At 42.1% G+C, this 15,114-nt stretch overlaps 1 protein-coding gene across 2 annotated transcripts in view; it reads left to right on the top strand.

The window, feature by feature from the left end:
* zdhhc9 (zinc finger DHHC-type palmitoyltransferase 9) overlaps positions 1 to 15,114 on the top strand; it is a 29,444-nt gene that overhangs the window by 9,090 nt on the left and 5,240 nt on the right. For both annotated transcript variants that reach the window (XM_069171860.1, XM_069171861.1), the window contains exons 2-8: positions 864 to 1,024; positions 6,417 to 6,575; positions 8,571 to 8,708; positions 9,089 to 9,137; positions 10,012 to 10,114; positions 14,373 to 14,476; positions 14,695 to 14,791. In XM_069171860.1, the coding sequence (XP_069027961.1) occupies positions 864 to 1,024; positions 6,417 to 6,575; positions 8,571 to 8,708; positions 9,089 to 9,137; positions 10,012 to 10,114; positions 14,373 to 14,476; positions 14,695 to 14,791 (811 nt within the window). The remainder of the gene's footprint in view (positions 1 to 863; positions 1,025 to 6,416; positions 6,576 to 8,570; positions 8,709 to 9,088; positions 9,138 to 10,011; positions 10,115 to 14,372; positions 14,477 to 14,694; positions 14,792 to 15,114) is intronic.

Here is a 15,114-nt window from a genome sequence, read left to right as displayed (position 1 = left end):
CAGGATGTGCCCCAGTCCCTTACAATCCTGGAGTGCAACATTAGTGTTGCATTATGAATATATGATCTCAGCCTCATAGGAGGCACACGAGGCCACATGGTTTAACTATTAATAACTGCATGTGGAAGCCTTTGTTGTTGCTGCTGCTGCTGCTGCTGCTGCTGCTGCTGCTCAGGTCTGTCGCAGCACTTTGCACTGCAGCCCACATCTGTTATCGTACCGAGCAGCAGGCCTTTTTGGAGCAGCCCTGCTGGCTCTCATCTCGACGGTCTGGCAGAAGGAGCTGCAGTATGCTAATGCGTGTCCACTCTTCCAGAAGGTGAGGGGAGCGTGGCATGGTGTTGTTTATTCGCAGCCATGACTTCGGCACGGTCCAGCTCTCGCAGTTCACGACCTTGCGCTCAGGACAGCAGTTCAGACTATGTATTTGTCATGTCATGCCCTCAGTGCACACACTCTCACTGAAAAGGCTCTCGGTATTCGTCAGGTGTTGCTGAGATGCAAAAATATAAACTGTTTAAAATCATTTCATGAAATTTAGGAGCCTAACTGTAATGAATCTTAATCGTAAATGAATCTACAGTTTTGTCTGTAGTAGGTCAGAAATCACATTAAACCTGATGTCACGTGTCTTGTTTTTGGCCAGTAAAAAAAATAAATAAATCCAAAATGCCATATTTTGTTGGCAGTGATATAAAAGCAGCAAATACTCACATGAGAGGTACAGGAACCAGAAAACTTTGACTTTGACAGCTCACCTTAAAATAAAAAAAACAAAACGTTATCTCAGTAATGTGTTATAAAATATAACCCACATATCAACCATATATTTTACCTTTAATTATAATCTTTTTCTTCTGCAGATGTCCGTACCTGGCCGTCCATCTGTCTCCTGCTATCCCAGTTTTTGCCGCCCTCCTCTTCCTCTTCGTCATCGCCATGTTGCTGAGGACCAGCTTCAGTGACCCCGGCGTGCTGCCGCGGGCCCTTCCAGAGGAGGCTACCTTCATCGAGATGGAAATCGGTGAGTTTACAGGCACAGAAATATGCAGTGTGCGGATGTGGTTTGATCAGGTTAGATTGGCACTGGCCAAACAACTGACCATCATCAGAATCTGATTCAAATGTTGATGCCCAGAAATTTATGACATCCCCTGTTTCCAACTGAGCCTTATTTACTTTTAACCAGTGAGAAGAGAGCGCAAAGAAAAACACATTTACAGAAGACCTTTGGAGGGAAATAGTGTTTACATAAAGAATGTCAATAGAAATAAGTAGGTTGAGAAAATAGGTGTAATGGCTTCTAGATATGAGTTTGAAAAAACGAGTTTTTCATACATTCTTATCATTGTTAGACACAAGTTACCTCCTGAATCTGCAAACAGCAGACAGACACAGTAGGTGACGAGCTGTGCAGCATTTGTGTAGCATTTAGCAGCTAAAGAGCCAGATGTTCCCTCTGCAGTCGGTAGGAACCAAAAGCTGAGCCCCAAAAAAAGAGTACGTGTTTGACCTACTTTTATCAGGTGAACACAAACTCCACTCCAAAAAAAAAAATGATGTTGCTCTGTAACTGCTGGATGTGTAAATAGGATAACAAGTTTGCTCTACAGCATATCAACTTTTTAAGGTGATATTTTAGTTGTTGTAGGTTTAAGTAGATTTTATAAAATTCTAGGATTAAAAATATACATGTTATTTGCATGAGAGTAAAATTGCTCTTGTGGTGTATCCATCCAGTCATGCACCTTTTAGGTGATAATGCTGAGAAGCAGTGCTGATTTCTCCCAGGTTTTTGAAGTAGCCTGTGGCCTCGCCTCTTCCAGTATGACTTTCCAGTACCTGTCCTTGAAGTGCTATTATTCACAATCAGCACTGATAACAGCTCAGGCATATTTCCCTTATCTACATCCATTCAAATGTGAAGTCAGCCCCAGGACAGATGGTTATTACAGGCCATGTGCTGTTACATCATCATCATCATCATCGAGGGTGTTGCCAAAAACCTTGTCGGCCTCAAATTACATCCAGAGACGTGGAAATTAGGTGGAAGTAACTGATGTGGAAATGTTTTGGAGGCATTCATTTTTCAGTATATAGGTTAGCTAAGCAGCGAGCAGATAGCCTCAGTCCTGTTGGTTTATTCATGTTTGTTTTGCTTTATTTTGCTGAGAGTTGGATGTGCTCATCCGTGGATGTAGAGCTCAGTCTAAAGCACACTTTCATTACAAGGACTCTGTTTGTCTCATTACCCAAACACACTGTTAGTTCGGACAGACAGCAAATCGTTTGCAAACAAAACCAAACGAGCCTTGTTCTCCTTTGCATTCTTGTATTTTCATTCTCCAATATTTCTACAGCATCCCACCCTGCCCTCTTTACCTCCTCCCCTGTGTGGCTGTTCAGAGCTCTTTGTCTCTTTTAAAAGACTCAGTGTCCTTCAGCCATCACTCATGCTCTCTCACTCCAGACAAGAGGCCTGGGTGGAGGCTGGTGTCCGCTCATGACAGAGGATGGCTGTGAAACCAAGGCTGAGGCAGTCAGACCTCTGAGGATGGTGTTAGCTGGCAGCCAGCGCTGCTCTCATTATGACTCATTCTACTCGCTGGATGACAAAGGCTCCGTCGTCTAACCATCTAACTTTGGCCGTTATGACCCCGGTGGAGACTGTGTGACCCGCATGAGGAAATCACACTAGAAATGATCTGTGTAATTAAAGCTGATCATTGATTAGTCAGTGGACAAAATGTGTCTATTGACTCTTTTAATAATCCATTATTGGGTTATTTTTAAAGTACAGTAATTCCCCAGTTCCAGCCTCTCTGATGTGATGCTTTGCTGCTCTCCTTTGCCTTATGTGATCGTAGTAGAGTAGATAGAGTTTAGATATATAGAGTTTTGTACTTGCCATGACAAATGATGGATATTCTTAGTTATTTCTTCACTCTTTTTCACTTTATAGATAAAATAATATTTACAGAATAGGCAGCACATTTATGAACAATTAAAATATATCAATACATAGCTTAACAAATCTTTCATTCATTTTTTATTCAATAAAATATCAGAAAATTCTCAAAACATTCTAAATTCAAATTCTGAAGTTATGTCTGTGATTTTTGTTTCAGGTTAGTGGAGTTTTAGAATATCTTTTCATTAACATTATCTCCAATAATATTATACAGTATGGACAACATGTACACCAGAAATGCCACTTTAGTTAAAGACATAATCTGTGATCCACATCGTCCACCAATTCACCTGTTATCAGTCTCAAATTGATTAACAGGATATGTCATACATAGAACACTAAACAATATGTAAATCTAACTGATGGATGTTTCCAGACGCTGTTTTGTTTCGATCAGTAATTTAATGTAAGCATTAAAAGCCCTGTGTCTTTATATATGATGAACTGTTTATCATAGACTTTTCTATCTCAGTCAGTCTCTGGATTAAGTTGTTATAATCAATATATCATTTAAAATGGAGTAGCCTTCCTCCCCATATACTTTTTTTTTTTTTTTTTTTTTTTTTTTCTGCCGAAGTAGCCAGCGGCAACTGCAGGAAGTTGCTTGTCCAAGCCAATAAATTGTCTTTTGCGTAGCCTCTTGTAAAAATGGCAAACTGTCATTTTCAGTTTCTTGTCTATAATAAAACTGTTAATCACTGAGCCTCAGAGGAGCAGGTTGGTATATTTTGTCAGGTGCTCACCCATATTTCTCATCTTTATACTAAACTAAGTTAACCAGCTGCTCCCTATTAAATGTGCAGATCTGTGATTGGTTTCAATCGTCTCCTCTGGATGAAAAAAAAACCAAACAATCAGTGTAATTCCCTAAATGGGAAACTGAACCTTTAAAATCACAACAACCTTTTAGCAGCACATTGGCTTTTTGTTTTCCTCGACCTTGTTTAGCGTATCGTTTCTCAAACCCCTCACTGATTGCCTCATTTCAGTCTTATAGCTTCCTTATTTGGTGTCATTTTTTACATACCACATCTCAGCAATCTCTCAAAATAGCAAAGCATTCACGACTAAAATGCTAAAATGAATCACATAACCACATCATGCCAGCTTAAATGAAGCACTTTGTTTAACGCCTTTCATCCCACTCTTGTAGATGTTAGGCAGTATGTTTTTTTTCGGAGTGTTAGAATAGCTGTTTGCTGTTGTAAGTGTGGGTGTGCTGAAAGCCGGTCGAGGAGCCGGGCCGGCATGTTGATGAGGCTGCTGCAGCCTCGACGCGCCGTCCCCTCCGCCTGTTAGCGGGAGTCCCGAGGGGGAATGCTAATATGAGGAGAGGCATCCTCCTGAAATACATAATGCCACTAGCAGATAGAGCCTCGCTCACCTGAGGGAGTGGCATCATTCCCCGTGAGTGATGACTCATAAATGTATTCCCAGCTGATTTATCCTAAAAGCCACTAATCCTGCATTCTGTAGATGCATAATGCCGAGTATTTTGTGCTGTCTGAAAAAAGAAATGTACTCACGTTTACGTCTTATGGATGGCTTTGATAGAAGCTTGTAAATGTGCTTGTTTCGCTGATCTATTTGTGCAGAAACGGTTTTGTTTTACATAATAGAGAATCTTCTTTGAGTGCTTTGTACAAATGATAAATATGTCATTAGTTAATGTAGGATTTTCCTTCTGCTCATCTCTGAAAACTTGCTCCAGTCCAGATAATCTAATTTCCACAAATACAACATTTTTTATCTTAATGTATCCCCAGAAAGTCTAATGAGCTCGCTCGCTCCTTTCCATTAACTTCACGCCCACTGCAGCATGTTAATGGCAGATTTCTCACCAGCACTTTCTCTCCTGAGAGATCTCAGCCGGCAACATTATGATCAATAGCCTGCCTCTCTAACCTCCCGGCTCCTGCAGTGTAACATAATCAGAAAGATCTGAATTGTCAACAGTAATGAATGTATGATTACTACATTTGGTTTGTGACTGCTGAGCCGAAACAAGACCGCCTCATGTAAAAGATATGACTGTGAAATACAGTCTTTCCACTGTTAGTTGAAGTCCAAACAGAGCGAGACACGGTGCGTTATTGTGCTGCAAATAAATAATATGAACAGCTCAGCAATGATTACACATAAATCCACCATCATCAATACCGTATCGAGCCAGTGCTGCCGTTCACTGACGTCCTCAAGGTTCAGCCGTCAAGATTTACGCCTTATATTTTTCTTGTCCTTGTCAGTGAATCTCACATTACTCACTCCCTGTTTAAGAAATACACAGCAGGGGAACAGAAAACTGTGAGCTCCTGTCCAATCCACTGCAATCCAGTGCTACAGGGCTGCAAGAAACAGCACCTCTGTGAATATATAAAGTTTGTATTTTTGTGTGAAATCCCTCTCGGCGGTGTTCATCTGTGGTGGTGGTGGTGTTGCAGCCTTTAAACCTTTGAGAATAATTTATTATGTGACTAAAGCTGTGTTCCAAATGTCCTTCTTACATGTTAGTACACTGACGTGTGTAGAACGCGAATTTCGACAGAGTAGTGTCGTCTCAAATTGCACATGGTCTTTCTGCACTTACCGGAAATAACCGTAGTATTCGAATGCAGCACCTGCCAACACATCTGCAGGCTTTGATCATCTAACCCCAAAAAGAATGTTTTTGTGCCCTCTGTTTAACGCACACAGTAAACATACTGATGGCTTCTACCCAACAGCAGTATGTTGGTCCCTGATAACAAAATAAAGACTTTTATAAGGTGTTCTGCAACAGCTACAGCTTCCTCAGACACGGCAATCTGACAATTCTTTAGCTGCGTTAGGACTCGCACACTTTTTCTTTTTACTTTCAGTAATACAAAAAAAAATACAAAATGCTCCAGGCATAAAACAAACTGTACACAGCGAGTTCCCTTTAACAATGATGATGAGAAAATTGTCACAACTTCAGAGTAGAAAAAGTAACTTCCATTACAAAGTCTGTAGTGTTGCTTGTGGTATGCATACAAATGGGTAACAATTACTACACTTAACCCTACACTTCTTTTTTTTAATGCCTCTCATTCTTCTACCTTTTGTGAATTGCAAACGGGCGGAGCATTACTCTCCCGGCGGCTCAGTCGATATGACGTATCTTCCGCTGCAGAGGATTGTGGGACATACTAAATCTTTTCTGGCATACTAAATGGTAGTATGGTAATACGAGTATTGAAATGCACAGCACACGTCGGCGGTCCCTCCCTCTCATCTACGTAGCCAGGATGGCGATCATTGAGTGTAAAAAGTGTCCCATCGTTTTGAGTACATCATCTGGATACTTGTAGTTTCCACACATTGAACGCACTCAGAATAGTGCGCGTTAGCACGTAAGTCTGCATTTGGAACACAGCATGAGATTGGCATCGCCTATTGACGAATGTTTTCCTTTTTGTTTCCACAGAGGCCGCCAATGGGAACGTCCCCGCCGGGCAGCGACCGCCACCTCGAATCCGCAACGTCCAGATCAACAGCCAGATCGTCAAGCTCAAGTACTGCTACACCTGCAAGATCTTCCGACCACCTCGAGCATCTCACTGCAGCATTTGTGACAACTGCGTCGGTAAGACATCTCCTCTGATCTGCCGTCAGTTCTTCCGCTGTTCAAACAAACCCTTTACAAAGTGGAAAGATGAGGTGGGTTTATTTCAGTTGCACCGAAATAGAAATGGGTGTGAAGTTTTGTGGGAAAAATAGCTTGCTGACATGATGATTATTACTGAAGCCTCAACTTTAATTACCTGTGTGTTCATTTGTCGCCGTGATGAAATGATTAAAATGTATAAATAAATGTTGAACTAAGCAGACAGGGTGCAGAAGTTTTAGAAAACGGAGAGAAATGCACCAAAAACTTCACAGAGCATGTGTTTTTTGTTGTTGTTTTTTTTACAACGTGCTTTTGAATTTTGAATTTTGAAGCGTTAAAGTGTGTCGTGTTGTGAGGTGTGTATGTAGCTGTGTCATCACTCAGCCCTGCAGACTAGCAGTGATTTGGCTGCTGATGATTGAGGAATGTGTTTGAAGGGATTGTCGACTCACCGCCGATATGAGAGGAGACAGTGGAAGCTCAGTGAGGGAATAAGCGCTCAGTCATTGTGAACACTGGCTCATCTGTGTACACCTGCGGTAGACACACACGCGCGCACACACGCACACGCACACGCACACGCACACACACACAGGCCTTGTATTACACAGCAACATGCCTCAGACCTTCTTTTACTGCAGTCGCATCCTTTCTTCCCCAACGTAACTGTGTTTATAGTCGTGAAAGAATATGCATCGTACTAAAAAAAAAACCGCCGGACCGTTTCAATATTATGAGATGCAAATGTACAGTTTAGTCAGTTTGATAGTCCAGTGCATTCAATTTGAAATAAAATAATAACTCTTGGGTTTAAGTGCTAGTCGGCTTCCAGACCCCTGAATCACTGCACATGGAAGAAATGCTGAATCATTTTGATTATTAGGCAAGTAAAGTGCTTTGAGCTTTAATATTGAATGAACAGTGTCGAGGATTATAACTCTACTGCAGTCTATACGCAGTCTAAAGATTTGGGGGAGTCTGTTTAACAAGATATAAGGCTCTATTGTAACAATTTAAGTGCTTGGTCTGAAACACATTGTTTAAGTGCATGTTGCACGTCCAAATCCACTTCTGCTCATGATAAGACCAACACGCCAAAGACTGCTCAAACGGGCGTACATACATTTGCTGTTTGAAGAGCGGGCCCGCGCAAGTAAAAGCTGAGACTGACAGGAATGTCATTAGTTTAGCAGTTATTTGGTTACAAACCAAAGTACTGAACAAATAATATTTTGACCAGATGATGGCGCTACAGGAAAAGTCATTGGATCACCAAAGTTATTGGGCTCCTCTGGGGGCTCCTCTGGGGGCCATGAATGTCAGTGCCAAATATTTTATAAATCTCTCCAGTTTCAGTTGAGATATTTTATTCAGCACTAAAGTGGTTCAGTCGTGCTACTGGCATGTTTGCAAGGCTTATATGACCTTTACAGTTCCCCCAACACAGACTCATTTAGAGCAGGAGCACTGAGGCTTTGGTTCCCACCTCATTCAGAACCCTGTGAATACAAACCCAGAACAACAGAAGTGTGTGAATACTTCTGTAAATCTGAAAATGATCCGTTCATTTTGACCTTATATCAACAAACTGCTTCATGTCTTGTGTTTGTGCCTCGGTATTTACTGTGTATTGTTGTGAAACTGCATCTGCGGAGTGCAGCGGTGTCTGCTGCAGCGAGAAGTGTAAAGTACGATGTTTACCTCCGTTGTCCGTTTGACCCTGCCCTGCTTTTCATCTGGCTCGCCTCCAAATGATAGAAGAGGAGAGGCAAAGAGAAAGTAGTCCCTATATTTAGACACCAGGTTTTCAGAAACTGACGCATAAAGATGTCTTTGTCTAAATAAAACTGGTGTATTTTTAACAGCTATTTGATTTCCAAAAATGGCTGCTCTCATGAAAGCTGACTTGCAGGTTCTGCTACATTTTACATATTTATAGGTCACCCTTTTTTTTTTTTCTTCTTTTCACAGACCGTTTTGATCACCACTGTCCATGGGTGGGCAACTGTGTGGGCAAGAGGAACTACCGATACTTCTACCTGTTCACCCTGTCCCTCTCCCTGCTCACCATTTACATCTTCACCTTTGACATCATCCACGTGGTCATGCGTGAGTATCATGTCAGTCATTTGTCCAATCAGAAGCAGCTGAACATGTATAGCTCCGAAAATGTGGCAGAACAGGAAGGACGACTCGTGCGCGAGCTGTTCCTGGTCTGTATGTAAATGAATCTATGACTTCCTGCAGACCGGGCTTTTCCTGAAGCGTGACACGACACCCAACAGCAGCCAACAGCTTGACATAATTCCCTTTTATCCCTCCTTCTTTTACTCAACACTAGAAGGCTGAGAGACGAGGAAACATGAGGGGGTATTTCTTGTCAGGATAATTAGCTGTGGGCTTTGTTATCTTAATACTGTGTAATATGTCAGAATTGTGCCTTTTCAGTTGACTAAAAACCGTCTTTCTTTGTGTTTCGCTGTTCACAGGCTCGGTGGATAATGGCTTTTTGAACACTTTGAAGGAAACACCTGGAACATATCCTTTTTAAGCCGCCGGCCACAGCTCGTACCGCTAAAATCTGTCTATATAATGTTTGCTGGATTTCATTTAATAGAAGAGTAAATCAATCTCAGTTTACCTGCAACTGCTGTCAACACGACAGCCTGTCAAGATTTGTACAACAGCATATTACGGCTTACTGGACGCTATTGTGTGCTCTAACATAAGCTTCAACATAGGGCTGGGCGATATATTGAAATTTTATCATATCGGGATATTAGATTCGATATCATCTTAGATTTTGGATATCATGGTATGACATAATTGTTGCCTTTTTTACTGGTTTTCAAGGCTGTATTACTGTAAACTAATGTCATTTTCTGAACTTGGCAGACTGTTCTAGTTCTTCTATTATTTGCCTTCATGCACACACACACACAGGCCTAGTTTTACACGGAAGTATGCCAAAGTCCCTTTCTTACTGCAGTTACATTTTTGTCCATACTTGGACAAGACTTGGACAACAAACGAGAAGTTTGTCTACTGCTGTGTGACATTAAGGACTCGTGTTCACACTATTATGTTTTTTAGTGGTTAATCTGCCACCGTTCTTATTGTAGCCCCAATTATTTATCGTGCAGGAACGGAAGCTTCAACACTACTGTATCTGTCATTTTATGGATTTAATTCGCGTAGATCCCAGCTGTTCATTTCTTTTTTTCACACAGTTAAAAGGGCAAAATCCCCCTTCGTCCCTCGTACTCCTCTTTCCTCCTGTGCTGGCAGTCACTGGCTGTAATCATGTCACATAAATTCTTCCGTTTTGCTGTCACCTGCTGCCCACTGTTTGATCAGTGACCACGAGTCGGGCACGACACATCTGTTGCTGTTTTCTTAACTGGAGTTTCACTGTGCTGGAAGTGCTGGTGTGTTTCTTCACCCTGTGGTCGGTGGTGGGACTGACCGGCTTCCACACCTACCTAATCTCTCTCAACCAGACCACCAACGAGGATGTAAGTGCATCTCACCGCATGGTCGTTTTTAACATGTCTGGGTATGAAATAATACCATTGTCGCTTCTACAGGCAGTTTTCTCAGATATGAATCTTCACATCAGTTTGTTTAGGTTTTACACTGTCTTTATAAAAAGCCGCTGTTCCACAAGCATCTGTAACTCATCTCTAGGTTTACTTTCTGCATCCAAAGACAAAGAGAGCTCCACTTTAACAAAGTTAAGCAAAGAAACACACAAAAAACCCTGCAGCTCCCATGAGAAATGGTGTTTGTTAAAGTTATGTAAACATAGAAGACAAGCCACTCAACATACTGTTGATAAGGGCTTTTATTCTAGTAGTTAGTGTCAGAGGGGATTTTGAATGAGGTTTTCTTACTTTTGAACAGAGAACATAAGAACCAGTTTCACTTTGGTTCTGTACAAATGACCCGAGAGTGGTAAACGCCATCAGAAGATAATAATGCACTTGGACTGTTTTGTAGCTTACATAAAAAACAAAGGACTCGTATCTCATGCAGCTCAGCAGTTTGAATGAATGCCTGCATTTCCACCTTTTTAAACGGCCAGTTAGAAGCACAGAAATTATTCTTGAATACATCTACTCTTTTTACATTTTTTGTTTTTAGTCATACAGTGAAGTAAATCACCCCGGGTCAATCCACAAGAGGATACTGTGCCTCGCCCAGATGTAAATACTACACACGCCTATGTCCAACCTTTTAAGGAGATCGTGTTCAAAGTACATGAAGTATAAAGAATGATAAAGTCGATGTAGAGAGGAGGTCAGGCGTAAAGAAACATATTAAACTTGCATGACATACTTAACATGACTGACACTTTTTTAAAACTCAAACCAAGATCTCTTTCTAACCCTAACCACGTGGTTTTTTGGTGCCTACATGTAGGACACCTTACTTGTCACAGCCTGGCGAGGCAAAACATCACGCTGACAGTTTGTCCTGTTGTGGACTGATGGCGTGTGTCACACACTTTGGGTTGGATGAATCAAGGCAGGAACTCACATATTCAGGCTCTGCAGATTTACCATCATTTCACCAGTCCTTTTCATGAGGTGAATAATAGTTCATTCTTAATGGAACTACACAGATCACTTATGATTGGATCATAAATTAGAGCAAAGTCCGACCACACTGATAAAAGGATGAATAAAATCCTCCTTCCAGCACATATTATTCTAGTGCTTATTGTCAAAGTCAGACACATGATGAAGATAAAGTTTTAAGAATACGTCTGTAAATATTGTGATTAGGCAGCCTGGCTTCACGGAGCTGGAAAGATAAACGGATATCGCCGCGGTGTAAACACTACAATTTCTAAGACCAGAGAGCTGTTACCTTGACAACGGCACCACCTCGCTCAGCACTGAAGGACACATGGGTGGTAAACTGTAGCTTGTTAAACAAGTGTAAACTGAAGGAAAGCAAATACAGAAAGTGTTGCAAGCTCCGATAAAAAGAAAAATGGAGGCTGAAACAACAAGAGCCTACCTCACGTTAGAATAACTGCAGTTAAAGCAAACACAGGTTGCATATAGGTAATCGGACTGGAATTCAGCAATATGTGTGCCAACTTTTTAAAGTTTAATACCCCTTTTTTTTTTTTTTCCATCCAGTTCAGCCTCACTGAGACCAAAAATGTACAGCAGGAGCAGTTTTATTCTGCTCTGAGTCCGACGACAAATTCTCTGTGCTGAATACTAAAAGCAGCAGCTGGACTTCTCTCTGCTCACCAGCGGGTTCATGTCGTGGGATGATCTAAAAACACGTCTGAAAAGCTGCTGTTCTCAAGAAAAGTGTTGACAGAATGGAGCTGAAAAAGGAACAAAAACATCGCTGTTGGTTTCGGTCTCTCAACCACATTTAGAAGAAGCTATATGAGGGAAGGTGGAGCATCGATTGGTTAAGTCGTTAATTAGTCACTGACCACAGAAACAGATGCACACACACTTAGGCTGATGTAAAGCAGATGATGAGTGGTTGTGATGCAAGAGATGAATCCACAGAGGGAGTCATTTGTGTCGTGTCTGTGTATATACAGTGTGTATACTTTTGGAGGCTTTGTTAGTCCAGATCTAACTGCAGGGGCTCCGACGAGAAGCAGCAGTGATGATGATGATGATGATGGTGGTTGTGGTGGTGGGAGGTTCTAGATGGCTAAAAGCAAGAGAGTGCACTCATACTTTGTTGCAATGATTAATTTATAATTCCCCCCTTTTCTTTCCTGTGGGATGACTGCCCTCATTTTTTTTTTTCTTCATTTAGTCAGCTCTGCAGCTCTGCAGTGAGCACCTACAGGGTGGTGTCGAAACAATGGCTGTCGGCCCAGCCGTTTCAATATCTGCGATTGGCCTAATAATAGATGCATCGATACCTGCAGGGGCTGGGCACGCTGCCAGAAACACTGCTGTGGTAGAGAGGAGGAGGAGGGGGGAGGAAGAGGAAGAGGAGAAGGAAGAGGAGGAGGGTGGAGTAAAAGAGGAAGATAGGAATGGTGGAGTGAGGGCGAACAAGGGAAGGCACCTTGAGTGTTGTAGCTGCTCTGGTCTCCCACAGGATGACGCATGCTCTGTCGGCTGTCTGACACACACACACACACACACACACACACACACACACACACACACACACACACACACACACACACACACACACACACACACACACACACACACACACACACACACACATTCAGTAATACATGCAGACACACATAGGCATGCAGCGCTGAGGCGCCTTGTGTGCAGACTGCCGACCTACATCTGTAGCAGCTAAAATAAAGCTGTTTTCTGTCCTGCAGGAGGGTCAGTCCGTGGAAACGGTGCTGTGGAAGTAAACAGTCAATTATAGATGCCTTTAAATTTAATGTTTCAGGCCAGTCTCTCTTCTTCTGCAGCTTTTACTGGATAAATACAAATATTTTCTAACCTGTGTGTTTAGTTACAGTTAAACTTAAATCCATCAATTCAGAAATTAGGAGTAATTATTGTGTTTTCCATTTTAATGGTAGTTTACCAAAATAAATTGTAAAAGACATTCTGTGTTAACATCTGCTGTGGTGTTAATGCAGCTCTGTTTGCACCATTACAAAGAGCTCCGGCCAAAAAAAAAAAAAAATCGTTTCAAAAACTATTCTAAAAAACATCATTAGGGGCATTGTTAAAAGACACAGAGAAGTTTAAGACAGTTTCAATCCTGACTATCTGATCAGAGCTGGTTAGGTACTTGAATGCTGCATTTACCAAAGGATTTGATCCCTCTTTCGGTCGTCGCCCGGGATGTGCTGTACCTACATCCTGAAGATAAGAGTGCATATTCAGACCAGGGAGGGTGCAGTGGATCTGCACACTCTATTGTTTGGAGAATATTAACTGTGACTCAGTTTTGAATCACATAAAACACACAAAGGAGGGGAAGACATGTCTAAAGGTATTTCTCTCTGGCTGCTTCCAACCCCAACCACCTCCATCAGCAAAGTAAGGCAGCAAAACCCGGAGCAAAAGCACACGAGTCCACTCGCTGCTGAACTGAAGGTGACACAGATGACTGCATCAGCAATTTTACCTTTTACCTGCTCAGATTTTCTCTAATCTCGATTTTGCAGTGGCAACATCCAGTTAATATATTCAGAGAATTTATTTAAAATATGATATTTTAAAAAGTCAAGGGAGGGGGAGGGGTCTGAAGGTTTCCACAGATACCAAAACTTCAAGCTGAATTTTTTTGGAAAATGTTTAAAATGATCTAGAATATTTGCATTAAATGCAGTTGTGCAGATAAAAAAAAAAACTAATGAAAAAAAACATGCAGTATAAAACAGTCAGTCATTTTCCCCTTTTAAAACGAAACAAATAAATGTTGGCCTCCTGTTCTGCCACGAAGAGCGACTTTATCGCGGGGGGAATCCTTTGTGCGAATTCTTCGATTTTTCAATGAATTATTAAGGTGGTTTTAATCTCTCGTTGCTCTGCCCGCTCGCACCCGTCGGCACACAGACTTCCCATTAAACCAGGAATCATTAAATCCTGACAAGATAGATTTTTAGTAGGTCAAACCTAAGCCTGCGGGGATAACATCTAAAACTGGAGCTATGCTTTTGAATAAGGTATAAGCACGGGGAAGATCTTCATGAAAGAAGAGCTGAGAGAGGCTCGAGGCAGGTCAGGATGTTGGGTGATGGTTTGAGAGGTTTTTTTCTGATCCACTGATAAGCCCTGTGATGTATGTTGTTGTGCCCAGATTAAAGGATCCTGGTCGGGGAAGAACAGAGTCCAGAACCCTTACAGCCACAAGAACATCATCAAAAACTGCTGTGAGGTGCTGTGTGGGCCGACGTATCCGAGGTAACGGCCAGAGTACTCCTGTTGTGTTTCACACAGGATTTTGTGTTGAATCTTTTCTTGCGTTGTTTTCGACGTTTAGTTTTATGTCCCAGACTTTCTCCCTTTTGTCAGTGAGTCCTGTGACAGACTTTCAGATCTGTCCGTTTCTCTGTCGCCTCGTTCTGGTGACTAATGATCAGGACGCGGTTAGTGACTGATTGTCTCGTCTCACCCTCCAGCGTCCTGGACAGACGAGGACTGACGCAGGACAAACCGACCGTTCCTGCAGCATGCACTGCTCCGTCCTCCTCCAGCAACCCAGTGCCACAAACCACGGTGAGCACACGCACACACACACACACACACACACACACACGCACACGCACACACGCACACGCACACGCACACACACACACACACACACACACACACACACACACACACACACACACACAGACACATTCATTCACTCACACACTCACTCACTCACTCACTCACTCACTGTAGCCTCTCCATTCACACGCTCTGAGTCTGAAGTGGATCGAGGCTACAAAGCACAGAATAATGAATACAGAGGAGACATAAAACAGTGAGTTGGGGAGAACAGAGATATTTTTGTGAGAGAAAAAGGATCATTTTGAGCCTCTTCTGGTACAGTG

Source organism: Embiotoca jacksoni, unplaced genomic scaffold, assembly GCF_022577435.1.
Source record: "Embiotoca jacksoni isolate LCO1_2020_lvr unplaced genomic scaffold, fEmbJac1.0.p SCAF_5, whole genome shotgun sequence".
Lineage (NCBI taxonomy): Eukaryota > Metazoa > Chordata > Actinopteri > Embiotocidae > Embiotoca > Embiotoca jacksoni.
The sequence above is the reverse complement of the archived record's forward strand: the minus strand, read 5'-3'. Positions and strand labels throughout refer to the sequence as shown.